At 40.7% G+C, this 13,869-nt stretch overlaps 1 protein-coding gene and 1 long non-coding RNA gene across 3 annotated transcripts in view; both read right to left on the reverse strand.

Moving 5' to 3' along the window:
• Positions 1-4,003: 4,003 nt before the first annotated feature.
• LOC141408217 (uncharacterized) lies at positions 4,004-7,503 on the reverse strand. Its single transcript, XR_012421403.1, has 2 exons — positions 6,871-7,503; positions 4,004-6,002 (listed from the first exon to the last, which is right to left on the reverse strand). It is a non-coding gene; the product is annotated as an uncharacterized lncRNA (long non-coding RNA).
• Positions 7,504-9,499: 1,996 nt separating this feature from the next.
• The window catches only part of NDUFS1 (NADH:ubiquinone oxidoreductase core subunit S1), a 34,694-nt gene continuing 30,324 nt past the window's right edge, over positions 9,500-13,869 (reverse strand). For both annotated transcript variants that reach the window (XM_045367556.3, XM_045367554.3), the window contains 4 exons: positions 13,578-13,753; positions 12,508-12,642; positions 12,337-12,409; positions 9,500-9,821 (listed from right to left, as the gene is read on the reverse strand). In XM_045367556.3, coding sequence (XP_045223491.1) covers positions 9,730-9,821; positions 12,337-12,409; positions 12,508-12,642; positions 13,578-13,753 — 476 coding nt within the window. In that variant the 3' untranslated portion in view covers positions 9,500-9,729. The remainder of the gene's footprint in view (positions 9,822-12,336; positions 12,410-12,507; positions 12,643-13,577; positions 13,754-13,869) is intronic.

Raw genomic sequence — 13,869 nt, forward strand, 5'->3', positions numbered from 1 at the left:
CACCGCCTCCCGGGTTCAAGCAATTCTCCTGCCTCAGCCTCCTGAGTAGCTGGGGCTACAGGCATGAGCCACCGTGCCTGGCTATTTTTTGTGTGTGCATTTTTAGTAGAGATGGGGTTTCACCATGTTGACCAGGCTGGTCTCGAACTCCACTTCAGGTATCTGCCCACCTCCGCCTCCCAAAGTGCTGGGATTACAGGCGTGAGCTACCACTCCCGGCCGTGGGTAACTTTTTTAAAATCTGCAATATATTTGCACATTTATCTAGCTCCATAAAAGTAATGTCATTAATCTTCCATTGGTAGCATATTGACTTTCATTTGTCCTCCAGCAACAGTGAAGAACTCTTGTTAATCCATCTGTCTGTCAGCTCAGATTTTTACCAGTTGTAAAAGCAACAATTACAATTTGGCATGATGCATTACTCTGCTGTCCAGAGAGCTCAGTTTATATGACCTGTATTCAGATCATTGGTTGGGAATTACATTGCCAGACCTAAATGAAAAAAAAGTAAACATTCTCTTCATATTCTTGGCTGTAAGTGTGCTTTTACTTTTTATTCATTTATTCGTTGAACAAGTGCTTATTGAATATCTGTGCAAGGTACTGCAGTAGGTATTGGTGATATAAGGTCGTAATTCAAAATATGGGGATATTGCTTTTAGTAGCTTAACCTTAAGTGGTAACTCAAGTACTATCTCATATTTATATACTTACTTTCTTTTTTCTTCTTTTTTTTTTTTTTTTTTTTTCTTTTTGAGACAGTCTCACTCAGTTGGCCAGGCTGGAGTGCAGTGGCGTGATCTCGGCTCACTGCAGCCTCCACCTCCTGAGTTCCAGCAATTCTCCTGCCTCAGCCTCCAAAATAGCTGGGACCACAGGCGTGTGGCACCACATCCAGTTAATTTTTGTTTTTTTATTTTTTGAGATGGAGTTTCGCTCTTGTTGCCCAGGCTGGAGTGCAATGTCGCAATCTTGGCTCATTGCAACATTCACCTCCCAGGTTCAAGCAATTCTCCTGCCTCAGCCTCCCGAGTAGCTGGGATTACAGGCATGCACCACCATGCCCAGCTAATTTTGTATTTTTAGTAGAGACGGGGTTTCTCCATGTTGAGGCTGGTCTCAAACTCCTGACCTCAGGTGATCCGCCTGCCTCAGCCTCCCAAATTGCTGGGATTACAAGTGTGAGCCGCTGTGCCTGGCCTATATACTTACTTTCTGTCTGGGAGGTAGTTTCTAAAATCAAGGTTTTCTCATTATTACTGTTGACTGACTGGAAATAAAATTTTTGATATAAAATATTATGTGTAAAAAACAAAATATATTATGTGTAAAAAGTCATTTAATGCTTTATATTCTAGTACTGAATTACAGATTGGTTGCATACTAATTCACAGAATACTCAGTGTTCGCTTTCTTTCTTTCTTTTTTGTTTAGAGACAGCGTCTTGCTGTGTTGCCCAGGCTGGTCTCAAACTCCTGGGCTCAAGTGATGCTCCCGCCTTGCCTCCCAAAGTGCTGGTATTACAGGCTTGAGGCACTGTGTCCCTCCTCATACTTTTTAAAAGATGAAATTCTTAGAAGGAATTTTTTTTTTTTTTCTTCTTCTAGACAGTCTTGCTCTTGTTGCCCAGGCTGGAATGCAGTGGCGTGATCTGGGCTCACTGCAACCTCCACCTCCCGGGTTCAAGCGATTCTCTTCCCTTAGCTTCCCAAGTAGCTGGAACTACAAGTGTGTGCCACCATGCCCGGCTAATTTTTGTATTTCTAGTAGAGACAGGGTTTCACCATGTTGGCCGGGCTGGTCTCAAACTCCTGACCTTTGGTGATCCGCCTGCCTTGGCCTCCCAAAGTGCTGGGATTACCAGCATGAGCCACCACGCCTGGCCCAGAAGAATTTTTTTAAGTGTCATGCAATAAAAACAACTAACATTTATTAAGCACTTACTCCTGCCCAGAACTTTACACAGATTATTTAGTCTTCCAAAGACCTCTGTGAGGTAGGTGTTGTTATTATCAACATCCCCATTTCGTAGGTATTAGTAATAGAGATGACATAGCTGGGGAGTGGTAGAGCCAGAATTTAAATCTGGGGAACTGATCCCATTACTTCCTCCCTTAACACACACATCAGTGTGTACAATATCTCATAATGTTGCCACTCAGTAAATAGTGTAGGATATAATGATTGCTCCAAATCCTGCTCATAGATTGATCATTTTGCCCAATTTTGAAATATCATTGAAAAACGATAACTTCAATGGGTTGTAAAACATGCAGGTATGGAAATTTCAGAAAGAGCCTAAGTGCTACACAGACTTAGTAAGTCAAAGTCCTGTTAAACATACATACAATAACTAGCACCCAGGACATTGCTGACTCAAGTTCATCATTGCTGCTGTTGAAATCACCTCTTTAATTTGATGACGTGACTCAGGGAGAATGCAGCTTCAGCACAGTTATTCAGAGTAAGGTGACTATATTCTAGTGCCTGTTTTACCATTAGCAATTACTTTCCCATAATTGAGAAAGATTGCTGTCAATTTAGTTATTATTTTTCCAGTTCTTAGAAAATTCCTGAAGAAAATACTTGGGTGTGCTGGGCGCGGTGGCTCAAGCCTGTAATCCCAGCACTTTGGGAGGCCGAGACGGGCGGATCACGAGGTCGGGAGATCGAGACCATCCTGGCTAACACGGTGAAACCCCGTCTCTACTAAAAAAATACAAAAAACTAGCTGGGCGAGGTGGTGGGCGCCTGTAGTCCCAGCTACTCAGGAGGCTGAGGCAGGAGAATGGCGTGAACCCGGGAGGCGGAGCTTGCAGTGAGCTGAGATCCGGCCACTGCACTCCAGCCTGGGCGACAGAGCGAGACTCCGTCTCAAAAAAAAAAAAAAAAAAAAAAGAAAAGAAAATACTTGGGTAAATAAATTTTGGCTGCCTAGTGATGATTCTTTTTTTTTTTTTAAGATGGAGTTTCGCTCTTGTCACCCAGGCTGGAGTGCAATGGCATGACCTCAGCTCACTGCAACCTTGGCTTCCTGGGTTCAAATGATTCTCCTGCCTTAGCCTCCCAAGTAGCATGCCTGCCACCATGCCCAGCTAATTTTTTGTATTTTTAGTAGAGACAGGGTGTCACCATGTTGGCCAGGCTGGTCTCAAACACCTGACTTCAGGTGACCCACCCGCCTTGGCCTCCCAAAGTGCTGGGATTACAGGCATGAGCCACCGTGCCCGGCCACATACCTGGCTAATTTTTAAATTTTTTGTAGAGACAGGGTCTCACTGTGTTGCCCAGGCTGGTCTCAAACTCCTAGCCTCAAGTGATCCTCCCACCTTGGCCTCCCAAAGTGTTAGGATTACAGGCAGTAAGCCACCATGCCTAGTCCTAGATTCTTAAAAGTATATTCCATTCATACCTAATCAGAAAGAATGGTTTTCATGTTTGCTTTATTTCTATATTTGAATACTTAAATATTTCATTCATAGAAACATGTAATGTTTTCTAATCCAGGACACTCAAGTTTATAATATTTCCATGATGAAGTTCATGGAAATATTATAATATATATATATTTATAATATATATAAAAAATATATATATTTTTTTTTTTGTGACAGAGTCTCACTCTGTCGCCCAGGCTGGAGTGCAGCGGTATGATCTCAGCTCACTGCAACCTCTGCCTCCTGGGTTCAAGTGATTCTCCTGTCTCAGCCTCCTGAGTAGCTGGGATTACAGGCATGCACCACCACGTCCGGCTAGTTTTGTATTTTTAGTAGAGATGGGGTTTCTCCATGTTAGTCAGGCTGGTCTCCAATTCTCGACCTCAGGTGATCTGCCTGCCTTGCCTTGCAAAGTGCTGGGATTACAGGCATGAGCCACCGCACTTGGCCACAATATGTTGTTTTTTAAAATTACAAAGCAATATATTGTAAAATTTTTCAAATGTTTGATCAAGGTATAAAATTCATTTCCTTATACTATACCACGTTAATTGATCCAGGGGTAATCACAATTAAGTTTTTATTGTATCTGCTGAGATACTTTCTATACACACATAAGCATATACATATATACACACATTATTGTACACTTAATTTATGTCCTTAATACATTCTGAAGCTCTTTCCATATTAGCATGTTGAGATCTAGCTCATTAGTTTAAACATCTGCATGTTTCATTTTGAGTATACAATTTTTTAAGCAGTTCCCTATTGATGGATATTTACATATTTTTGTTTTGTCTGACATGACAAACATTGCAAATGTACATCTTTTGTCTCATGATGAATCATGCCTTGAGTCTTACTCATATCTGATTTAGATGAGACTTTGGACTTTGACTTTAAAGTTGATGCTGGAACAAGTTAAGACATTTTGGGGGCTATTGGGATGGAATGAATTTATTTTGCATGTGAGGACATGAATCTGGGGAGCCCAAGGTGTGGAATGCTATGTTTTGAATGTGTTGTCTCCAAAATTCATGTGTTGGAAACTTAACCCCAATGCAACAGGGTTGAGAGGTGGGGCCTTTTGGGAGATGATTAGGTCACAAGGACTCTGGCCTCAAATTTGATTGATGCCATTATAAAAAGGGCTTGTGGGAACATGTTGGTTCTCCCTTGCCCTTCCATCTTCTGCTATGGGAGGACAGCAAGGCCCTTCCCAGATGCTGGCACCTTATCATGGATGTCCTGGCCTCCAGAATTGTAAGAAGTAAATTTCTTTTCTTTCTTTCTTTCTTTTTTTTTTTTTTTTTAATGAAGAAGTATTTTATTATTTTGCTGCAAAGCTGTTGCTTCACTGTATAAAAGTAGCACCAGCAAATGCAGTGTATTGCAAAATTAAGATAGTGTTGTTATTCATCTGACATTGTACAAGCAATAAAAACTTCTTCACTCCCAGTTATTTCCAATGGAAAGATCATTAAGTATTTAATCCCAAATCCAGGTATGGACATACACAAGTTACAATATTATATGAGGCTTAAAAATAACAATGTTATCTTTTAATTATGTAATTTTTATAACTAATTTTTACCATGGATAATTTCATGAATTCTGATTACTAAAGCTTAGTCTAAGAATGATAGGATATTGTGAAACAGACACATATTATGTTTATCTACAATCATTAGAAAGTTAAAATGCATTTTCTTTCATTAGCAGTGTTAACAGTAGTTTTTTTTCCCATCGGTAATGCTAAAAGTTGCTATTCTAAGTCTTCTATCCACTACTAATTTAAGACAACTCTGCTGCGTTGCGTTATTTCACACTAGTTTATTTAGGGGTTCCATTTTCACTCCTCAATAGATTTTTACGTATTTCTCATACGCTTCTTCACTCATAAGTTCATCTAGTTATGAAGGGTTACTCAGTGTCATCTTGATCAGCCAACCATCTTCCTAACAAGATTTGTTTACAAGTCCTGGATTTTCTGCAAGAGCTTCATTAATTTCAGTTACTTTTGATAAAGGAGAACAGAGTTCACTAGCAGCTCTCACACTTTCCAAAGCACCAAACTCATCTTGTTTGTTCAATTTTGTCCCAACTTCAGGCAGACTACAGTAAACATCTCCCAACCCTTCCCAAGAGCAGAGCGGGTCCCATGCGCAGCAGCCGGACGGCGCCCATCCCAAGCTGCCAGGGCCTCAGTGGGCAGAGCGCAACTCGCAGCGCCATGTCCCAGGGGTGCGGGGGTCGCAGCACTACACCTCAGCCACCCGCGCGGGGAGCCGCAGCGGGGCGGGCAGAAGTAAATTTCTTTATAAATTACCCAGTCTGGGCCTGGTGTGTTGGCTCACATCTGTTACTCCAGAACTTTGGGAGGACAAGGTGGGAGAGCGCCTGGGCCCAGGGGTTTGAGATGAGCCTGGGCAACATAGTGAGACCCGTCTCTATAAAACGTTTTTAAAAATTGGCTGGGCGCGGCGGCTTGTGCCTGTAATCCCAGCACTTTAGGAGGCCGAGGCGGGCGGATCACGAGGTCAGGAGTTCGAGACCAGCCTGACCAACATGGTGAATCCCCGTCTCTACTAAAATTACAAAAATTAGCCGGGCATGGTGGCACACGCCTGTAATCCTAGCTACTCAGGAGACTGAGGTAGAACTGCTTGAACCTGGGAGGTGGAGGTTGCAGTGAGCTGAAATTGTGCCACTGCACGCCAGCCTGGGCGACAGACTCAGACTGTCTCAGACAAAAAAAAAAAAAAAAAAAAAAGATTAAAAATTAGTGGGGCATGGTGGCTCACACCCATAGTTCCAGCTGTTCAGGAGGCTGAGGCAGGAGAATTGCTTGACCAGGGAGGTTGAGGCTGCAGTGAGCTGTGATCATGCCACTGAACTCCAGCCTGGGTGACAGAGTTGCCTCAGTCAGTCAGTCAATCAATCAATCAATCACCCAATCTGTGATATTCTGTTTTAACAGCAGAAACAAAGACAACTAGCCATGCCCACTGTGTTATGTACATACCTCTATTAGAATATGTTATGTCATTACTATAATTGATGCCTACGTATCTCTTTTAGTATACTGTTGGCTTCTTGAGGACATTAGCTAAATTGTATTTCTCTTTGTAGTCTTGGGTAATTAATGTACTTGACACACAGTAGATACTCTGCAATTTTTTTTGTGTGTGTGAGATGGGGTCTCACTCTGTCGCCAGGCTGGAGTGTAGTGGCACGATCTGGGATCACTGCAACCTCCGCCTCCCAGGTTTAAGCAATTCTCTGACTCAGCCTCCAGAGTAGCTGGGACTACAGGTGCCTGCCACCATGCCCGGCTAATTTTTGTATTTTTAGTAGAGACAGGGTTTCACTATCTTGGCCAGGCTGGTCTTGAACTCCTGGCCTTGTGAGAGCCACTGCGCCCAGCTGATATTCTGTAAATGTTTAATAGATGTTGGAGCTGAATTTCAGGCTTTGTAATGTCACACAATCAGGCGTCAGAAGAGCTGATCCAAACCCAATATCTGCCCCTAACTTGCCTCTTATTCTTTCTGGCCTCTATTTCCACAATTATAAAATGCAGGTATAATACTAGATTTTTTTTTGTATAGTCCTTTACAGATCCAAAATTATGATTTTAAGAAGGAAATTAATAAGTTATTCATCTCAGTATCTCTTTAGGTACCAATATTATAAATTAATCACCAGTCTCAGACTATACATTGCCATTTTCAACATATGCTTTTAGTGTGAGTTATTTAAAAATATTAAGATATCAGATATTTTGAATATCAGCAATAGGTAAGTCAATCTCTAAACATTTTCAGTAGTAAAAAACACAAAAAGACACTTTAAGCAGAGGGTATTTGGTTTTGGAATCCTTGTTCTCTTAAAATCTATGATCTGAAATCTAGTCAGTTTTCTCATTAACATCCTTGTCCCTTGGGCTAAATTATTCAGCAAACTAATTAAAGTGCTATATAACTATTAAAATATTTTAAAATATTGGTTATTTAAAACTTATTCGGGGCTGGGTACAGTGGCTCATACCTGTAATCCCAGCACTTTGGGAGGCTGAGGCAGGCAGATCACTTGAACTCAGGAGTTCAAGACCAGCCTGTGCAACATGGTGAAACCTTGTCTCTACAAAAAATACAAAAATTAGCCAGGTGTGGTGGCATGTGCCTGTAGTCCCAGCCACTTGGGAGGCTGAGGTGGGAGGATGGCTTGAGCCCAGGAGATGGAGGTTGCAGTGTGCTGAGATCATGCCGTGCATTGCACTCCAGTCTGGGTAGCAGAGCCAGAATCTTATTAAGGAATTCTGACATCTTCATCTTTTTATAAAAGGTGGCCAGATTGGGCGTGCTGGCTCACGTCTGTAATCCCATCACTTTGGGAGGCCGAGGCAGGTGGATCACCTGAGGTCAGGGGTTCAAGACCAGCCTGACCAATATGGTGAAACCCCATCTCTACTAAAAATACAAAAATTGACTGGGCATGCAGAGCTCACACCTGTAATCCCGGCACTCTGGGAGGCTGAGGCGGATGGATCACCTGAGGTCAGGAGTTTGAGACCATCCTGCCCAACATGGTGAAACCCCACCTCTACTAAAAACACAAAAATCAGCTGGGCGTGGTGGTGCGCGCCTGTAGTCCCAGCTCCTCGGGAGGCTGAGGCAGGAAGATCGCTTGAACCCAGGAGGCGGAGGTTGCAGTGAGCAGAGATCGTGCCACTGCACTCCAGCCTGGCGACACAGTGAGACTCTGTCTCAGATAAAACAAACAAAAAGGAATGCACTTCTTAATCAGCTGGAGATTATTTTAGGCATGGCTTTCCCTCATAGTCTATGAAATTTTCCTATAATGATCATCCTCAGTTAGCACATGGGGCATTTACTATCACGGCACAATCACGGCTCACTGTAGCCTCAACCTCCTGGGTCAGGTGATCCTCCCACCTCAGCCTTCCAAGTAGCTGGGACTATAGGTGTACACCACCACACCCAGCTAATTTTTGTAATTTTTGTAGAGATGGGTTTTACCATGTTGCCCAGACTGGTCTCCAACTCCTGGGCTCAAGCAATCCACCCACCTCGGTCCCTCAAAGTGTTGGGATTACAGGCGTGAGCCCACCACACCCAGCCTTAGATTGAAAAAAAAAAAAATCTACCTTTAATTATCTTCTAATTGTAAAATTTTTACTTCCTTTAAAAAAAAAATTCTCAGTGATCCTTATTCTGATTCCTTTTCGTTTTGACAATTAAAACTTATGAAAGCTGGTTGTTTTGTCTCCTATTACTGAAATAATTTAGTTGATTTAACACTACAGATGGTGTTAGGATAATGAATACAGAACATCAATGAGAATCTAAATTATGTCTCTTGAGACCTCCCTCATTCCAGAGGAGATCTCATAAGTATACATGCATACATGTATAACTTATACAAAAAAAAAAAGCCACATAAATCACCATAACATTACAGAAGCAGATTCGAGAGAAAATAGAAAAATGTGTTCACCATTAAACTCAATACTAATTTTTAGAAGTAACAACCTATAGAATCAATATTAATGAGAGGAAATAATATGCTGCAGTTAAGAACAACAGACTTGGGAGTAAATAAGAAGTAGGTTTCAGTCAGTGACTTTTGCTGCATGGCCTTGGGCAAGCTATTTAATATACCCAGGCTTCAGTCTTCACCAGAAAAATGAGATAATATTACTATCTCACAGGGTTGTAGCAAGAACAAAAGAAGATAATACATGTAAAACCAGAGTGCTCAGCAAACATCATAAAGCTAAATTATCATTAGCCATTGTTACTATGATTATTATTAAATTATCCCAGATACATGTCTGAGCATGATTATATATTTTTCCTATTTACCCAGCTTGACAAAGTGCTTAAATCTTTTCTTTAGCACTAGAAAAAAGTGGGTATTAACTGGAACTCTTTTCATTTCATCCATTTTATAGACATAAATTATTTACGAAGATAAGTCAACAACTCATACTTTAAGGATTTCTTTATATGCATCACAAAGGTTATCAATGCTTTTAAGAGCATCTGCATAAAGTTTTATTATTTAACCTTTACACACAATACATGTTTTTCAAACTGCGAAGTTGATAACTAATATCATTTTCAAATAGGCATAGTATAACCTTAAATATTACATGATTCAGATTTTTTTTTTTTTTACAAAGAAATAAACCTGTAAAGGATCACTGCACTATAGTTGTTCATCAATTATCTGCGGCAAAACTGGGATCCTAGTAGATACTTCAGCATATGGATGGTTCCTCTACTGCCTGGGCACCCTCTGTGACAGCTTTGACACATTTGGCCATTGTCTGTGAGGCTCTGCTAATTGAATCTGAAAGATATTAATAAAATGCCATTTCAATAATACAACTTTTTAAAAGGCACATACTAAAACTTTAATGCTGCACATATTCAGGAGGAGAAAAAGATTATAAGGCCCTATGCAAGTATATATAATTATATATAACCAACAGATTCCAACGATAAACCCCTTACTGGCCAAATGCTTTCAATAACTATCCCTGGAAACAATCAAATAACTATAGAACAGCTAGACAGTGCACCAGTATGCAGCCATTAAAAAATTATTAAAAAGTATTAAAAACATAGGAAGGGCCGGGCATGGTGGCTCAGGCCTGTAATCCCAGCACTTTGGGAGGCCGAGGCGGGCAGATCACGAGGTAAGGAGATCGAGACCATCCTGGCTAATATGGTGAAACCCCATCTCTACTAAAAACAAAAAATTTGCCGGGCGTGGTGGCGGGCGCCTATAGTCCCAGCTACTCCGGAGGCTGAGGCATGAGAATGGCGTGAACTCGGGAGGCGGAGCTTGCAGTGAGCCGAGATCGCACCACTGCACTCCAGCCTGGGTGACACAGCAAGATTCTGTCTCAAAAAAATAAAAAAAAAATAAATAAAATATAGGAAAAATATGTACAATACTATAATTGAAAAAAGGTTACAAAACAGCATATGTACTAAAATACATTGAATTGTGTACTTCATGAGTAAATTTTAGGGTATGTGAATTATATTTCAATAAAGCTATCAACCCGAACCCCCAAGTGAATAATCTCACTTCCAGCCTGGTCTGAAACTCCTGGATTCAAGCCATCTGCCCTCCTCAGCCTCCCAAAATGCTGGAATCACAGGCATGAGCCACTGCACCTGGCCTAATCTTTTTGTTTAAATAAAAAATATATAGGCCAGGGGTGGTGGCTCACGCCTGTTGTCCCAGCACTTTGGGAGGCTGAGGTGGGTGGATTGCTTGAGTCCAGGAGTTTGAGATCTGCCTGGGTAACATGGTGAAACCCTGTCTCTACAAAAAATACAAAAATTAGCTGGATGTGGTGGTATGCGCCTACAGTCCTAGCTACTCAGGAGGCTGAGGTGGGAGGATCGCTTCAGCCCAGGAGGCAATGGTTGCAGTGAGCCAAGATTGCGCCACTGCTCTCCAGCCTGGGTGACAGAATAAAATGTCATCTCAAAAATTATACATACACATGTACACGTATATAGTAATAATTACATATAAATAACAATATATAATTATTAATATACTATTATATGTATATAATGTATATGTATGTCCCTGGAGGAAGAGTGACTAAAATGTTAAAAAAATTATAGTTATTTTTTGATAGTGGGAACGTAGTGATTTTTTTTTTTTTTTTTTTTTTTTGAGACGGAGTCTCACGCTGTTGCCCAGGCTGGAGTGCAGTGGCGCGATCTCGGCTCACTGCAAGCTCCGCCTCCCGGGTTCCCGCCATTCTCCTGCCTCAGCCTCCTGAGCAGCTGGGACTACAGGCGCCCGCCACCGCGCCCGGCTAATTTTTTTTTTGTATTTTTAGTAGAGACGGGGTTTCACTGTGGTCTCAATCTCCTGACCTTGTGATCCGCCCGCCTCGGCCTCCCAAAGTGCTGGGATTACAGGCTTGAGCCACCGCGCCCGGCCTTTTTTTTTTTTTTTTTTTTAAGCTTTTAGGTTCAGGGGTACATGTGAAGGTTTTTTACACAGGTAAACTCATGTCACGGGGATTTGTTGTACAGAATATTTCATCACTGAGGAATTAAGCCCAGTACCCAAGACTTATCTTTTCTGCACCTCTCCCTCCTCCCACTCTCCATCCTCATGTTGACTACAGTGTCTGTTGTTTCCTTCTTTGTGTTCATAAGTTTGCAGATAAGTATTGTAGAAGTGATTTTTTGTTGTGCTTTTGAGCATAGCTATTATTTTACAATGAAGGTAATCTTTATCATCTAACTAAAATACCTATTAAAAAAATCTTAGATACAAACTATATAAAAACATTAAAAGAGTTCTATGTGCTTTTAGAAAATTAGTTAAAATAATCTATCAACTATTAAATACCTCATAGCCTAGATGCTGTATCAACTGTTCTAAGAATCTGCAATAAACAAGTTTCAGTTTGTCTGCGTTCCTTAAAAACATTCCTAACACTTTACATCAGGAGCAGTGTTTAACATGTTTCACATTTAAATGTTTTGATTCTTCCACCTATAATTCTCCGAAAAATCTTCAGGTATTTGCCACTTTGGAAAATTCACCCTAAATTGCTACACAGTGACTTTCCTTACAACAGCAAAATTTTATATTTAAAATCTATTAATTGTTTGGATTTTCAAACTTTGCTTACATTTCAGAAACAAAAAAAACTAGAGTAGAATCAGAAAACATGCTTACGTTAGTTACAATGTTTAAAAACCTTCAAAGATTAAGAATTGCAAACACTATCAATCACAAATTGGAATTATAACACCAAATGAGGTGATCTGATTACTCCTTACCTTTCATATTTGGCAGAGTCATGTTGACAATTACATACCTGTCATGTAGAAGTCTTTTATAGTTAGCTGAGGTGGAACAAGTGGGTCAGCAAGAAGCTGCTGGTTCACTAGCTGCACAAAAAACAAGAGACCAACAATAATGTGAAAAACTAGTACTGTTACACCAGTAGACACAACATTATGAAAACTGCTCATAGGCAAGCTGTTACCTTTGAGAGCTCATTTGCTTGCTGGAAGTAATTAGCTCCTTCAATATCATCATATCGAACAAGATTAGGAGAGACTTCTTCCAATCTGTTCCTTACTTGATCCAGAGTATCATATGGAAGAGTTATTCCAGCAATCTACAACATGTCAGGTCCCCCAAAACAACAAAAAGCTTTAATACTTTAAAATGTCAAATAATAGATAACTGTAACTATGGTGAAATAATGCAGCACTACTGAAAAACCTATTGGTGTCCATTAATAGACATATATTTATGAAGGAAGCAGTTAAACAGGGAACACAAATTAGTGACTCCATGAAATAATTAAAGAGACAATGCTATGCTAAATCCAATGTTTCTGCTAACCTGTTATTAACAATACACAAAGTTTACGATGCATTATTATTTTAAAAGTCAGGATGCTTACTTTTACATCAATAAAGAACAGACCTATTTTCAGGCAAAAGACAAGTCAACAATTTTCAACAATAAAAGCACCAATTTCAGGCCAGGTGCAGTGGTTCACACCTGTAATCCCAACACTTTGGGAGACCGAGGTGGGAGGACTGCTTGAGGCCAGGAGTTCGAGACCAGCCTGGCCAACATGGCGAAACCCCATCTCTACTAAAAATACAAAAATTAGCAGGGCTTGGTGGTACATGTCTGTAATCCCAGTTACTCGGGAAGTTGAGGCAGAAGAATTGCTTGACACCGGGGGATGGAGGTTGCAGTAAGCCGAGATCACGCCACTGCACTCCAGCCTGGGCAATAGAGGAAAACTGTCTCAAAAATAAATAAAATAAAATAAAATAAAGGCACCAATTTCAAATTCCTTTATTTTTTAAGAGACAGGGTCCTACTCTGTCCCTCAGGCTGGAGTGCAGCGATGCAATGAGAGCTCACTGTAACCTTGGAATTCCTGTTTCTGAATACATGTTTCCTATAGAAATTATTCAAATCATCTCTGCATTTCAGATAGGCATCTTCCTTGACTTTGAAAATCATTCTCAGAGGCTAAAATATCAAATATCCCTTTAGTAGCACCACTAAGAAATGACTCAGAAATTATACCTCAGAGAGTGCTCTTATAATTTTCCAGTCTTCTCTTGCCAAGCCAGGAGGTGTCACTGCTACCTTAGTCTGCTGAGCTCTACCCTCAGTGTTGACATATGTAGCAGACTTCTCTGTGTAAGCAGCTCCTGGGAGAATAACATCAGCTATGGGAGCCCCAACATCACCATGATGTCCTGTACAAAGATGGAAAATGGCAAACCAAAATTTTATTAAAAACTGATTTTCTACTGTACATGAAGACAGTATATATCATTTTAAATCCCATTTTGTAAAGCCACAAAAGTTTTTA

This window comes from Macaca fascicularis, chromosome 12 (genome assembly GCF_037993035.2).
Source record: "Macaca fascicularis isolate 582-1 chromosome 12, T2T-MFA8v1.1".
Taxonomy (NCBI): domain Eukaryota; kingdom Metazoa; phylum Chordata; class Mammalia; order Primates; family Cercopithecidae; genus Macaca; species Macaca fascicularis.